We start from the raw sequence: 16170 nt of genomic DNA on the forward strand, positions 1-16170 counted from the left end.
TATATCGCGGACAAACATGAACACACAAACAGACATAGACGCGGCGGGGGACTTTATTTTATAAGGTACCGTAAAACGGGGTGAGTAGGTTTCGCGGGGAGCTATGGGTTATGAATGGGGAGAGAAGGATTGAGAAGGGGGTGAGGTGGGTTTTTAAGGCTACTGCTACAAAAATAATGTATTCCAATTTAAAATGGAGCTATAGTAATATTCATAATAAAAAAAAAATAGATCCAACAATCTTCCAAAATCACCTTTGTATGAAAAACCCTCTCACCCCAAATACGAGGCACTACGGGGTGAGGTGGGTTTTCCTCTTTATCGTCAAAATTATGAAATGGAACTACCCAAAATAAAATACAAACGTCCGAACCACTTATTATATACACCATTCAGTTTTCACATGTAAAAATAAAATTTTATCGAGGTTTGAAAGTCAGATTTCACCCAACTCACCCCATTTTACGGTAGTGATAAAAATTTACTGTTGTATTAGAATACCGGTGTCTTTGGGAAAGTTACTTAATTCAAGCTCAGGACCCTTGAAATTAACGGAGTTTAAAAACCGGAGTTTAAAAGGGTTCCGTACATTACCCAATATTTAACAATGTATTTTTTTATGTGGAACGTGACTGAAATGTCTTTAAAAACCCGTAGGGGTCGGATCAAAAACTAAGTAATTAAGTCCAATTCACGCTTGACTGCACATTTCTAATAGGTTTTCCTGTCATCTATAGGTAAAGAACTATTTTGTGTATTTTTTTTTTCAAATTTTAGACCTAGTAATTTCGGAGATAAAGAGGGGGGAATGGGAGATAGACGCATGAGTGATCCTATAAGGGTTCCGTTTTTTCCTTTTGAGGTACGGAACCCTAAAACGGTGTAGACCTCCAGGTCACACTTCCTTTAATTCAAAAAGCTTGTTCTTGCCACCCAGCAGCAGTGATTCACGTATCCTTGCGTCGGCGCAGGTATAATTAACTATTGTTACGTCTCAATAGAAATGTTTTCGGCGCTGAAGGGCAAAAATTACAATATTATGACGCTTGTGCGTATGATGTTGTTTTTGATTATTAGTCACGTCTAGACAATGAAAAGCCAAAATGAATTCACATAAATTCTTCTAATAACCACAGCTATCACTAATACCACACCTTCCCCGCCACCCTTAGTCGTCCTACCCCGGCGCCCCCGTACCGCGCAGGCGAGGACTCATTTAAGCGGTCGGTCGATGAAAACATTACATGATCAAATAATGTAGGTCGTTCAGTGACAGATGCCCCTATTTCACCAACATGACAGGTCCGACAATTGTCGACACCACTGTTACTGACGTCAGAGGCCTCCATAGGCTACGGTAACCACTTACCATCAGACGGGCGGTGTGGTTGTTTGCCACCAACATGTTAATTAAAAAAAACTCCACTATATCGCCAGTTAATAAGTACTTATTTGGCGAAGCTAATGACAATTGTCACAAGAAATACGACAATTGTCACGAAATTCCGACACAGAACTCATTTGCTGTCAAGAATTACCGAAAGTTCTTTGAAATCTTGTGACAATTGTCATCATTATCATCATAAACATCGCAAGAGAAATACCTGTTTTTTGCCGATATAAAAAAGTTTTTTAAAATAATACAATGATGGTGACAAACAGGAATACGGCCCGCCCGATGGTAAGCGATAACCGTAGCCCATGGATGCCTGTGACGTCAGCAACAATGAGACTTGTCGAATTGTAGCACCTGTCACGTTGGTGAAATAGGGGCGGTGGTTTTGTATTTGGTTGGTTAACCAATAAATGTTATAACTACCCGAAAATGTACAAGTTGTTTGTTTACTTTCTTTCAAAAACCTATCTAAAGATACATACTTTAGAGATGCCCCGAACAGTGGTTTTGGCCGAATACCGAATATTCGGCTCCTCTCTCGGCCGAAGTGCCGAATATTCGGCATGACATGCGAACATTTTGAGTAACGCTGCAGCAGTAAAGGTGACGTTCGGATAGAAACCGCAGCTGAAATAGGAACTGCTGCGGCGTCGTTGCCGCCACTGTATCTGACAATTCCCTGAAATAAGTGACTTTCGTGTCAGATATTTTTGCGGTCTTCGTTGTATTGTTATATGATACATTATTGCAGGTGACTGTACATCCGTGGTACATCCGATGTCCCGGAACGCTGCGGATTTTAGGAGCGCTAGGAACCGGTATACTCCAGTCAGGTCTATATTATTTATGGGTCTCTATTGTTTCCCAAATAGTTTTAAGTCATAATATATTGTTTGTCCGAATTTTCGTTAGTCATAATTGGTTTTTCTCAGAAACGCGTAACTTCCAGGATTGCCATAAAACAAACCTAACCTAACCTAACCTATCTATAGAATAACATTACGAAAATCCTGAAAAGTTAACGGTTTCAGTTTTATGACTAACGATAATATGACAAACAATACATTATGACTTAAAACTTTATGGGAAACAAAGGGACCCCATTATTTATATTCAGCGAAAAAGTCACAATAAATCAGCATTTAAATCAAGGGCACCACAAACAAGTCTAGGGATCCCTGGATTAGAAATTTAAATGGAAGTCATTACCATTTAGTATTGCACGAGCAACTGCCAGTTACTATTAAATATTGGTGCATCAGCCAAAAGGTCAGCTGACATAGATGGTATTGTGTTTGGAACGTATAAGGAGCGGTCGATGTCAATGTCACATGTCTAGCCTAAATTGAATTACGTTTGAACTGCCTACGATAAAGCACCTTAAACTTAAAGTTACAGGTGATTTAAATGTTGTGTATTACTTTAACCGACTTTAAAAAACCGGCCAAGTGCGAGTGGGACTCGCGCCCGAAGGGTTCCATACCATTACGTAAAAAACGGCAAAAAAATCACGTTTGTTTTATGTGGGAGCCCCGTTTAAATATTTATTTTATTATAGTGGCAACAGAAATACATCATCTGTGAAAATGTCAACTGTCTAGTTATTACGGTTCATGGGATTCAGCCTGGTGACAGACAGACAGACAGACGGACGGACAGAGGAGTCTTAGTAATAGGGTTCCGTTTTTCTTTGGTTTGAATCCTAAAAAGGAGGAGGCCCTCTAGACTGGGAAGACTTGAACTTAGTGTAGTAAACCATAGTTACGAGTATTTGCCACAAACGACCGGTCTGGCCTAGTGGGTAGTGACCCTGCCTGCGAAGCCGATGGTCCTGGGTTCGAATCCCGGTAGGGCATTTATTTGTGTGATGAACACAGATATTTGTTCCTGAGTCATGGTTGTAATCTATGTATATAAGTATGTATTTATCTATATAAGTATGTATATCGTCGCCTAGCAGCCATAGTACAAGCTTTGCTTAGTTTAGGGCTAGGTTGATCTGTGTAAGATGTCCCCTAATATTTATTTATGATGAATGAGTAATAACTGTCCTAAAACTCGGATAAAGGAACTAATTTCTTCTGATTTTGACAACGCAGTAGAGCTATAGAATTAATTAATACCCCTTATGTTATTTTGTTGCTAGGTAACTATTTGTCAATCAAAAATCGAGCACATAGATTTGGCATTCTCAAGGACGTTATACCATATACATACATGGTGGAACATTTCTAGGGACTGATCTGAAAGGATCGTGTTATCTAAGTGATCTACAATCGAGTTATTATAATCGTGAACCTGGATTTAAAAGTAAAACAATATCATTAAAATGAAATATTTTTATATCAGTGACAACCCTACAAAGTTATTTACATTTTACATTGACACATGTCATGTCATTCAGTAGGATCTATATACTTGCTAGGGTTGAAAAATACAGATTTTCGGACTAATGTTTAACAAACTGTATATCAAAAACGGTTAGAAATATTAACGTAATTCTTCTTCCTTGTCGTATCCTCATGGCTGAGGGACGTGACGAATGTGGACACTTTTCACCAGTGCTCTCCAAGCCGCTCTGTCTTGGGCCCAGTGCATGCTAGCCTGCAATGTTGCGTTTGTCTTTGACGTTATTCTGTCCGCCCAACGCGTGGCCATACGTCCACCCCTACGCTTCCTTGCCATGCGGCCAATAATAAGGAGCTTTTCCAGGCTATCTGGCCCTGCCCTGCTCAGATGGCCGAAGAAACCAAGTACACGTTGGGAGCAAACAGTGGAGAGTCTCGTTCTAATGTTAAGTTGTAATGTTTAATGTCGAGAATGGATGCATTTGTACGGCGTAACGTAATTAATAAGTGAAAAATAATGTACGTAGTCTGAACAATTCCCAGTAAGCGTAAAAGTCCTTCGTTCTGTTCCACCCCATATAAACAGCACAAGGAGGTGCAAGCACATACTGCTCTCCTTTAGAGTCTAACCAACCAACCACCAACCACCACCAACCAACGGCCAGGCGGTGACCAACTGGTCAACGCCTAGTCTTTCTAAGATTGCACATTCTTAAGAAACTAGGATGGGCTTGGGCAGTATCGTGACGGGGTAATTAACCTAGAGGTCCAGGGCGTCAATCGCGTAAGCTGAAAATGCCGGTTCGAATCCGGCCTCTGCCACTGCCTTTAGCAAGTATATGATGTTAGGCTTTAGTTTAACGACCGGTCTGGCCTAGCGGGTAGTGACCCTGCCTGTGAAGCCGATGGTCCTGTGGGTTCGAATCCCGGTAAGAGAATTTATTTGTGTGATGAACACTAATATTTGTTCCTGAGTCATGGTTGTAATCTATGTATATAAGTATGTATTTATCTATATAAGTATGTATATCGTCGTCTAGCACCCATAGTACAAGCTTTGCTTAGTTTGGGGCTAGGTTGATCTGTGTAAGGTGTCTCCTTATTTTATATTTATTTACTTATTATATGACTATTTCAGTTTTTAACCTGACCTTCATATTAATTCGGGTGCTAGAATTTTGAAATCTGACATTTAGGTATACATTAATAATCGTTTACCAATCAAATACTGCATAAACTATGAATCTAACTAGAAATAAATAAAACTAACTTAAGTATTCGCAAGATTTGCTAATAGTGTGTGGCTAAATAAATATTTATGATAATCTGTCCATCCATATCGACACAGCTGGGTATGGTAGCAATGGTAGCATTGGTAGCTCACATGAAATAATTGCCTACTACGAGTAGCATTTGCCCGCGACTTTGTCCACATTTAATTTGCCCCTTTTAGCAGGAGATCTAAGGTCCACCACCTTGCATTTTGGAGACAAAGCAAACCTCTTGGAACAGGTGTTCCTGGGGGTGATCTGAGCTGATTAAGCCCGGTTGCCAAGAGGTTCCCCCCAGCTGGTGGGCAGGGGAGGGGGGGAAATAGTGCCTCCGGCGCGCCTCACTCTAAGCTTTATATCTGCATACATCTCGCAACTATATCAAGTTTGGTGTCTTTTTCGTGTAATTCGAGGATGAAGAATTCATTTCTGTGACTAAATTTTCACTCACCCATACAAAAAAATCGAGAAATTCAAAATTCAAAAAAAAACTTTTAATTTTTTTTTTCGTAAATCCTCTAAAAAATTTAAACTATGAGGATTTGCTCTAGAAAAAAAATACCTGTGAATAGCCCAGTTATCCTACTATACAGAATAGTAAACTTGTCAAACATTTTTTTTCATAACTCTGTTAAAAAAAAATGTTTTGTGTCGCGCGGCGTACCTGCATTGTAAGAGCGGTATGCAGCGTTTAGGATTTTTAAGTATGTTTAGATGATTTCTGATAAGTTGTTATTCTTCTGGTTGTAGATTACATTAATAAATTACTTCTGGACGTGATATATATACAAATATAAATTAAATATATAAATAAAGATGTTGGGAAAACTTTCGCCAACAGAGTTAAGTATTATAAATGTGATAAAATTAACATTATTATTTGTATGTCTTTTCCATATCTCGGGACCATGGGGTCCCGGACCTTTGGGAGGCGTACGTGGGGCCAAAGCCAACAGCGCAGAGGCCCTTTAAGGCACTTTAATCTAAAAGCAAGGGATACATGTGGTGGATACTATCCCCGAACGCACAATGTGATACATCCGGAGATGGTCCCCGCCAGGTGCAAAGACTATTGCAGTGCAGCACTTTTGTGCTGCGATGGGAACTAAGGTCATGGGCTATAGATTTGAAAGTTGGATGGACTGGATAATGGGCTATGGGAGAGACTAGCGGACATCTGCCGTGACAATCAGTCTCAAAATTGTAAATGACAGGTGGTGACTCGCCAACTCATTGAGTGGGCCCCGCAATGGCCGCACGCACAGTGCGACAACTGGGCAACACTTTGGAGTGGCTGTGAGGTTGTCGAGAGGTGAGTCTGCGGTAGCCAGATCCCGGTAATCCGTTCAGCAGGCCGCCGGCGTTATGACATTTTACACTTCCAACCTGGAGCATAGGTCCCGCTTTTGCTTCTCCATTCTGGCCGGCCAATCAAGGCAAGCACAGAGGCGAGGGCCAGATGACAGGGCCCTCTGGAATAGGGGTCCGCGGTGTCGCCACTCACCGTCAGCTCGCCACAAGCTGCCCCCGCGGGACATTATTATTATTATTGTGGTGTTGTGGGCCTTTGAGTGTCGCATTGACCAGCATTGATCTATTGTGACGGCCCTTTAAGTTCATTACTAATGCCCGTTGCATCCAGAAAGTTCCAATTTCTTTGGGCCGTAATGTTTTGTACCTCATAGGGTTGCACTACGTGTCGCCCTATACTCTGTATCTTTAGGTATTTAAATAAAAGTAAACAAAATCTACCCTCAAATGGCTCCTTAAGCCAGTTGAGGGTAGATGAAAACATTACATGATTAAATAATGTAGGTTAAAGTCAGGTCGTTCAGTGACTGATCCAGGTGGTTTTGTATTTGGTTGGTTAACCAATAAATGTTATAACTACCCGAAAATTTACAAATTGTTTGTTTACTTTTATTTAAATACCTAAAGATACAGAGTATAGATAGGTACTTCTTGTTGACATTAGTAGTCCACGAGAACAGAGAATGTGCATTGCAGTCTCCTCTGACTCCTGACAGAACCTGCATCTTGCATCTTGTTTCTTGCCAATTTGAAACATATGTTTGTTCAACTTGCAGTGTCCAGTCAGCATTCTGGTCACCGCGCAGGTTTTGTGCCTTTTGAGTCTTAAAAGCTCCTTAGCAGTTTTGCTGTTGAACCCTTTGATCAGAGCTTTCGAGTGTTCTTGTCCTTTAACGAACTTCCACCAATCGATTGCTCTCGTTTTTTCTAAGTTGCTGAGCAGAGAATATGCATCTCGTTTTGTGCTTCCACAGAACGGTTCTGGGCCAACCAGGGGTGTGTCTGCGCCCTTTCTAGCAAGTTCGTCCGCTTCTTAGTTTCCGTTAATATCGGAGTGCCCTGGTACCCATCTAAGTGTAACTTTGTTGGAGTAAGCCAGTGCATTTAGGTTTGTTTTACAGTTCTGGACTAGTTTTGAGTTTGACTCAAGGGATTCTAGTGCCAGCGGAGCAGCCTGGCTCTCTGAGTTGATGTAGATATGCTGGTGTCTTAGGTTTCTATCCAGGTTGATCTCCGCACATTTGTTGATGGCGAAGACTTCTGCCTGGAAGATTGAGGCCAGTGTGCCCATGCTGACGCTAGCTCTGAGCTTAGATCTCTCACCATAGATCCCACATCCTACATCATTGCCTTTCTTGGAACCATCTGTATACCAGATGTGGCTTCCCTCTTCGACGTACATTTGGTTGTTGACCCATTTGTCTCTAGGAGGTATTTCTACTGTGTACAGTTTGGTGAGATGACATTTGGTGTGCGTGTCATCAGTGGGCATGCTAGGGGTTATATTCGCGAAAACCCAGGCCTTTAGATTGGTTAATGCCTGAAAGCGCCATTTTTGCCTGTTTAGCGTGTATATTCTGTAGACGCATTGCTTGGCCTCCTTTTGCACCTGCAAGTGGAGTGGTATGATGTCCAGCAGTGCATCTAGGGCCGCTCCCGGTGTCGAGGAGTAGGCGCCTGTTACTGTTAAACAAGCCGTGCGTTGCAGGCTGTTTAGAGTGTCTATTGCTGTCTTTTGGCTGGTTTTGTTACACCAGACTGCGGAGGCGTAGGTGACAATTGGCCTCACTACCGCTGTGTATAACCACATAGCAATTTGGGTCTTAAGCCCCATCTTGCTCCTGCCATTCGACAGCATGACCACATGGCCATTTTCGCTTTTTGTATAATGTTTCTCAGGTGAGGGTTCCAAGTTAACTTTTGGTCGAAGGTGACCCCTAGATACTTGACCTCTGCCGAGAACGGTATTATTTGTCCATTAAGTCTTGGTTTTGTGAGTTTATCGAGCTTCCGTTTCCTTGTGAATGGTTAAATGGCTATTACAGTCTTGCTCGGATTAATGGACAAGTCATTTTCTCTACACCATTTGAATATTGTGTTTAGAGCTCCTTGCATTAGGTTGGATATTGTGTTGAGGCAAGGGCCTTTGACGATGACTACAAGGTCGTCGGCATATCCTTGTGTATCAAAGTCTTGGCCTGACATGATTGTAAGAAGTTGGTCCACTGCTAGGGTCCATAATAGTGGGGATAAAACGCCTCCTTGTAGGCACCCTTTAGTGGTATAAAATTCATGCTCTATATATAGTATTGATGGTCAGAGTGGCTACTCTGTTCGAGAGCATGCTATGTACCCATCTGGTGGTTTCGTCTACTCCCTCTAATTTCATACCATTGAGTATGGTCTTTGTGCGTATTGTCGAAAGCACCTTCAACATCAAGGAACGCACATAGAGCGGTTTGCTTTTCCTCTAGGGTTTTCTGCACCTTGTCAACCTGGTTGAAAACTATTTCGGCGACACGGCGGTTTTCAGTTGTGTCGCATGTTCCGGTGTAGGATTTGGTCTATGTTTGGGGACAGATTATAGCTCCTCAGCAACAGCCACCATGCCCTGCTCACTGGGGCTGGTCCAAACAACATGGTTATTGGGAGCCCATATGGACAAGCCTACCTGCGGCGGCTGCTGCTTGTTTAGAGCTTAATCGTTGCCGCTGCAAAACAAAATGCGTAAGGAGGTGCAACTGCGTTAAAAAAACCTAAAATGCACAGTCCCATGGGCATGTAATGGCAATTAAGAACAATATATATATTATTTTAACCCGCATTTTTTGTCAAACATCTCCTATGTTAATTTTATCACATTTATAATACTTAACTCTATTAGCGAAAGTTTTCCCAACATCTTTATTTATATATTTAATTTATATATGTATATATATATCACGTCCAGAAGTCATTTATTAATGTAATCTACCACCAGAAGAATAACAACTTATCAGAAATCATCTAAACATACTTAAAAATCCTAAACGTTGCATACCGCTCTTACAATGCAGGTACGCCGCGCGACACAAAACATTTTTTTTGAACAGAGTTATGAAAAAAAATGTTTGACAAGTTTACTATTCTGTATAGTAGGATAACTGGGCTATTCACAGGTATTTTTTTTCTAGAGCAAATCCTCATAGTATACATTTTGTAGAGAATTTTGGAAAAAAAAATCTAAAGATTTTTTTGGAATTTTGAATTTTTCGATTTTTTTGTATGGGTGAGTGAAAACATAATCACAGAAATGAATTCTAAATCCTCGAATTATACGAAAATGACACCAAACTTGATATATTTGCGAGATGTATGCAGATATTAAGCTTAGAGTGAGGCGCGCCGGAGGCACTTTTCTCCCCCCTCCCCTGCCCACCTGCTGGGGGGAACCTCTTGGCAACCGGGCTTAATCAGCTCAGGCCACCCCCAGAAACACCTGTTCCAAGCGGTTTGCTTTGTCTCCAAAATGCAAGGTCCCCTTAGAAAACGGGACCTTAGATCTCCTGCTATTTATGAATAAAACTTTAGCAACCCAAAAATAAGTTTTTAAATTAAATACAAAAAAAAATATTAATTTGTAAATTTTTTTTTTTACAAACAGAAATGTGAAAATGACGGATAAGGTAAACAGTTGTTATCAATTTTTTCACCAAAACTAAATTGGAGTTAACAGTTTTGACAGATAGAAAGAATAGTTTTAAGAACTGGAACGCGCAAGTGGCCCATAGTGAGTAAATAAATTTCACGTGTCCAGAGGGAATAAGTCTCTATGCCAGTTCCCAGGGTATTGAATATATTGCGTCTACGTTAAGTGTCACTTTGTATGGGGTTTTGAGTTTCCAAAACGTCCCGCTTGCGCTGTTCAAAATCCCATACAAAAATAGACATAACGCAAACGCGAACGTACGTCACGCTTTCAAATGAAATTTACACTAGGGCTTCTGAAATGTTATGATCCTGTAAGTATATTGATTGGCCAGACATTCTATCACTACAAGAGAGATAAAAAGATGAAAGATAGGTAACAAAGATTTTCCCACAGCTCCCATGGAAAGTAAAAGCCCGGCTAGGGATCTTCCGGCGTCCTACGCCGACCTTGGCATTGCGCATCGCCGGTATATAAGCCGCGCCTGCCGAATCCGCCGCATACGCACACAGACACCCAACCCGATACCACCATGAAATCGGTAATCATATCTTTATCATCTTTATTTATTTAAAACCTCATTTTTGTTTGACGAACAACACTTTATTTTAAATTAATCTATTTTGTTCAACAACAATTTTACACAACATTAATCTAAGATAATTTCAGACATTCTGAATTTTGTGATCTCGTTTATAGTGGTTCGTGTTGTTTGCTATTGATCTATTAAAGGATGTACATAAATGTTACGGCACAAAAAAGTGATCCCATTTAAAGTGGTTCCTGTGTGTTTTTTTTTTGCAAAATTTAAATTATTATTGATCCATTAACGATTTGAATGTTACTTCTTTTGCTGTTCTTAATTAAGACTTTCTGATTCTGATTGCATTTGCGATATCAAATTATTTAGGCTTTACTAACTACTTACACATTTTTTAACCGACTTCCAAATGTCAAAGAAGGAGGTTATCAATTAGCTTGTATGTTTTTTTTAATAGCTTGTTATAGTGTCCCACGGCTGGGCAAAGGCCGCTCTCCTTAATTTCCACGACTCTCGTTCTTGAGCTTTTCCGGCCAGTTATTAATGAAGGTGTCTAAGTCGTCCTGCTATCTCTGTGGCGATGGCGGCACTCACACAAAATCCTTTAGCAATCATCAAAAAAGAAATTACCTAATAAGTACTGAAAACATTGCCTATTTTACTTACTTATTTATTAAAAAGAGAACTAACTAGGTACAGTTGGTCGAAAACGAATAAAAGTGCATTTAAAATGGTATCTTATCGAAATATTTTGTATTTAATAGCCTAAATTTTTGAAAGTAGTTATTCAAATTATTTCTTTTTAAATCAGTTCCACTGCTCTGTTACCTATTTTATTAACACACTTATTAACGGCTTTCAAAGTGATTATTTAAAAGCTTGCCAGGAACTGTCAAAGACCTAAACCCTAATAACCTAGGTCACCCTTTTCAAATTACCCTCTTTTTCAGATCATCTTTGCAGCGGTGCTCTCAGTAGCCGTGGCCCAAGGCCCATACCGCTTCCAGCCCAGCTACCAGACCTATCAGCAGCAGGCATACCAGCCAAAACCTAGATCGTATGAGGGTAACGCACAAATCTTGAGGTCTGATGCTGAGGTCAACGATAGAGGATTCCATTACGCCTTTGAGACGGAGAATGGTGAGTTTGAAGTGCAACTTTCATTTCAAAATAAGTGAAATCACCGCGTCTGTCTGTTTGTGTGTATAGTGTATAGTGTACTACTGAACGGATTTTCATGCGGTTTTCACCTATCAATAGAGAGATTCTTGAGGAAGGTTTAGATGTATAATTTGTTAAGATTTTGTGTAATCCGTGCGAAGCGATTCTAAATCACACTAACTAAGTACTAAATGATAAATCCGTGGCGCCAGCCAATAATGTCAATCGCTTCAATCTGGGTCGTAGACCATCAATCGTGATTCTGATTCGTTAAGGTGTCGTTCGGATTTCAACTACAGCTGCATTACCTACTGTTGCGGCGCCGTTGTTGCCCCTATATATGACAGACCCCACACTAGCGTCTCCCGAGCGTCGGCGTGTAGTCAACTCTATGGCTGCTGCTCGACGCAGCGTTGGCGCAACTGCGTAGCGACGCCATTTTCCATAGCGCTGACTAGATGCTGACGCTCAATAGACGCTTGTGGGGTGTCACTATCTGTTCAATTTCCTCGATAAAATGAGTGACGGAAAGCATGTCATAATCTTATAATCACGGCAGTAAACGTCACTCATTTTATCAAGGAAAATGACAATTACAAACACACGTCACCTTTAAGAAAAAAATCTAAAAAGTCAAAGAACGAATCATTTCCGGACGTCATTAGTATTTTTGAATGCATTATTTTCATTTATTAAGCTTGCCTTAGGCTATAAAAAAATCTTCAAAATGTCAGGTTACAAATATAAGAGTAGATATTTCAGTTAAATCGATTCTGACCAAGTTAATTACAATAATTGCTTAACAAGCAATCAATTATTTTAATAGCTCGTCTATAAAATGTGCCCAAGGCAGAACTAGATTTATGCGGCGATGTCATACAAATCATCCTCGTGAACATAGTTGTGGTATTTAGTAAGTATGTATTTAGTCCCATTCTTTTGACAGCTGTCATATGTTGCATACAATCATTAATAAATGCACTTAAGTGCAATGATGATATACGTGCAAGGTGTTTTTCACCGACATAGAGGGCATGTACAGTGGCGTTCAAAAGTGCATGGACATGTTTCAACCGTAATATTAAGGCATTATGGTCGACATCTGTCCATGCACTTTTGAACGCCACGTATCTAAGTTAAGAAACAATTTTTCGAGTAACTTTTAACTACGAGTACCTATGCCAGTTTTGGATTTGTCTTTATACTAAGTATTGTCTCTTACAGATGTAGTGCATAACTATTTTCCATCGTATTTTCTCGGAAACGTTCGTATTTGTCATGCTAGTTCAATCAATGTCAGTAGGTACAAGTCATTTTCATCAAGCAAATAGTGTCAGACCAAGAATAGTCTACAGCGGATTTGATAGCCCACGCAGTGCAAGTGTCATTTTAAACGTCAAAATTCTATGAAATTATTACGTATGAATAACACTTGCACTGCGTGGGCTATCAAATCCGCTGCAGACTTTTTTTGGTCCGACTCTACGTACCTACGTCTGCTAGTGATACAATAAAAACATTTTTTAAAATATTTGGGTAAAGTACTGGCAACCTCTGGTGTGACAGTAATTGATAATCACTTTCTTTTTAGGTATCCAAGCTGAAGAATCAGGCCAAGAAGCGAACGGCATCCAAGCTCAAGGCAGCTACTCATACACCGGCGACGACGGTCAGGTGTACCAAGTCCGGTACACCGCTGACGCCAACGGTTTCCAGGCTCAGGGTGCTCATCTGCCGACCCCGCCGCCTGTTCCTGAGGCCATCGCCAGGGCGCTAGCTGAGAACGCCAGGGATGAAGCTAACGGGATCTTTGACGATGGTACGTGTTCTTCTAGAATCTGCCAGGTTCTGTAACTGGCTCGGGGTGTTCATCTGCCCACCCCGCCGCCTGTTCCTGAGGCCATCGCCAGGGCGCTAGCTGAGAACGCCAGGGATGAAGCTAACGGGATCTTTGACGATGGTACGTGTTCTTCTAGAATCTGCCAGGTTCTGTAACTGGCTCGGGGTGTTCATCTGCCGACCCCGCCGCCTGTTCCTGAGGCCATCGCCAGGGCGCTAGCTGATAACGCCAGGGATGAAGCTAATGAGATATTTGATGATGGTACGTTCCACTAGGATCTAGGAGTTGATTTCATCGTTTCCAAACTCAGGGGGCATATCTGAAGATTCCACCACCTATTCCTGAAACTCTCGCTAGGGCTTTAGCGAATAACGCTAGGGATGACGCTAATATATTTTTCTGATGATGGTACGAGTTGAACTCAGTAAGTTGGAGCTTAACATTGTGTAGGCCATATAGAGGTGTATCCTACGCCAATCTGTAGCCAAGCTACTTCAGCGACGATGATCGATCGATCGATCGCACTCTAAAACAAATGCATATCTACAGATTCTGACCTGAATTATTCCATTGCAGGCAGCTACCACGAGAGCAACTCCGGAGTCGTCGCGGCCCGCACCTTCTCCTCCCCGCGGTACACCCCCCCTCAGACCCGCCGCTACTACTGAACGTCACAACTCTTCTGAGTGCCATATCGCTTATTCTTAGTTAGTTTTGTACACAGTGATGCAATAAATAGGATAACAGTGATGCAATAAAGTTATCTAATTTTATTTTGTGTTTTATTTTTTCTTAATCAAATAGAATAAGGGATGACTCACGTTAGACCGGGCCGGAGCTTCCGGTGCTTCGTTTTCTATGACAAGCACCACGTGATCACCGATCAGCCGTCATAGAAAATGACATGTCGGACGCCCCGGCCCGGATACTTATTGCCCCGTCAGCCATACTTAAGAGCTCCGCGAACAGTTTTGTGCGGAGCTGTAAAAATTAAGTCCACTAACCCATTAAATACTAAATCACCACATTTTACCATATCGATATTGGAAAGCGTGAATGGAAGAGTGATAGAGAGACCTAATGCTTTTCGTTGTCGAAGCGATAGCGATTGTAACCTTGGCTAGGCCGGCAGTACTTTTTCCACTACTTTGTTTTTGTGATCTTTTGGTCCCTCAAGAAAACTTTGTCATTTAGCAGAAGAACCAAATTTCAAGGAAATATGAATGCTTATACGAATACTAAACAGATTACCACAAAGTATGCACTTTTTGTAAAAAAGCCGGTCGGCCTCCAACGAAAAGTGTATTAGGGCCCCTTGCACCATTCCACTAACCCGGGGTTAACCGGCTAAAACTGGAGTTGCCATGGTTACCCATACAATTTGACACTAGGTTAACGGTTTAACCGCTTAACCCCGGGTTAGGGAGATGGTGCAAGTGGGCCTTAAACGCGCAAAGTTTAACTCAAATAGCGCTACAGTCGTTTAGAATAAACAAAACATCTCATTAGATAGGTATACCAATACCAAATAAACCAACCACAACCTACTAAACTTTTTTTGGGTTCCTGACATTATAAGCATTTATAATCTGTGGGTTTTAACCCTTTCAAATATACATACAATGGATACCTACATAGACAGTGGCGGATTTGCAGTGTTGCCTGCCCTAGGCCCCATGCCCTGTCCTGTAGTACTTAACTAGGTACTAGTCGCCCCTTTCTCAGCACCCATCTTAGACTGCCGCCTTGCTGCCGCCCCTAATATCTTGCCGCTCTAGGCCCCGGGCCTACTGGGCCTTAGGGCAAATCCGCCACTGTATATAGATACGCTTGAAAAATATAACCCTCCCTCCGAAAATAGGTACCTATTGGTTAAAAATATCGAATGCCTAAGAAATATTATAACAATCGCGATTGTTATGAAAACAGTGTACAAATATTTGCAGAAGGATGTTTCCTAATTTAAGAGGCTATTGTAAAGTTAATCTCATTTCATATTATTTTTAGAGTTCCGTAGTAATGCGTACTTAACATTTATTTTTCGTGTTGCGTCTTTGCTCGATGCAGCATCAGGCTTATTTGTCAGTGATATTTAAATTAAAAAATTTACTTCTAAAGAAGATATCATTCATATTGGTTGGTCGGATTGGATGTCATAGTTATTATTTTGTTGGGCCGCCGATTATGACCGAATATCTGGGAGACCGAGTTTTGCTCGGAAAACATATAGATACTCAAAAATGCGCGTTATCCCAGAGATAGATCGTATCCCGATCCTAGATCGATTTTTCGCCCCCTAAAACTCCCATACCTATAGCAAATTTCTTCAAATAAGTTTGAGCCGTTTCTGAGATCCCCGAAATATATAAATAGGTAAATTAATATACAAGAATTGCTCATTTAAAGGTATTAGATAGATAGATAGATAAATACACTATATTACCAATAAAACGGAGGTGCAAGAATACCAATCTTTGACGCTAAGTATAGTATTCGCATCTGAGGGAATTTTCTTTTATTTTGAACGCTCAAATATCACCATCAATCCAAAATTGGTGATTAAATTGGAGATTGACGCTAATTTCTTTTCTGATCAAATCGGTCCTATTGACGG

At 40.9% G+C, this 16170-nt stretch overlaps 1 protein-coding gene across 3 annotated transcripts; it reads left to right on the forward strand.

Annotated features, from left to right (window-relative positions):
- Positions 1-10453: 10453 nt before the first annotated feature.
- On the forward strand, positions 10454-14254 carry LOC134798446 (cuticle protein 3-like). Of its 3 annotated transcripts, XM_063770887.1 has the most exons (4): positions 10454-10555; positions 11506-11695; positions 13308-13535; positions 14133-14239. In XM_063770887.1, exons 1-4 carry the CDS (start codon positions 10547-10549, stop codon positions 14222-14224), a joined length of 519 nt encoding a protein of 172 aa, XP_063626957.1. In that variant the 5' UTR covers positions 10454-10546; the 3' UTR covers positions 14225-14239. The 3 variants fall into 3 exon arrangements, 1 of the variants encoding a protein (XP_063626957.1); XR_010145180.1 differs by lacking the exons at positions 10454-10555; positions 11506-11695; positions 13308-13535 and adding an exon at positions 13570-13676 and having other exon boundaries at positions 14133-14253; XR_010145181.1 differs by lacking the exons at positions 10454-10555; positions 11506-11695; positions 13308-13535 and adding an exon at positions 13705-13817 and having other exon boundaries at positions 14133-14254.
- Positions 14255-16170: the final 1916 nt, after the last annotated feature.

This window comes from Cydia splendana, chromosome 16, assembly GCF_910591565.1.
Source record: "Cydia splendana chromosome 16, ilCydSple1.2, whole genome shotgun sequence".
Lineage (NCBI taxonomy): Eukaryota > Metazoa > Arthropoda > Insecta > Lepidoptera > Tortricidae > Cydia > Cydia splendana.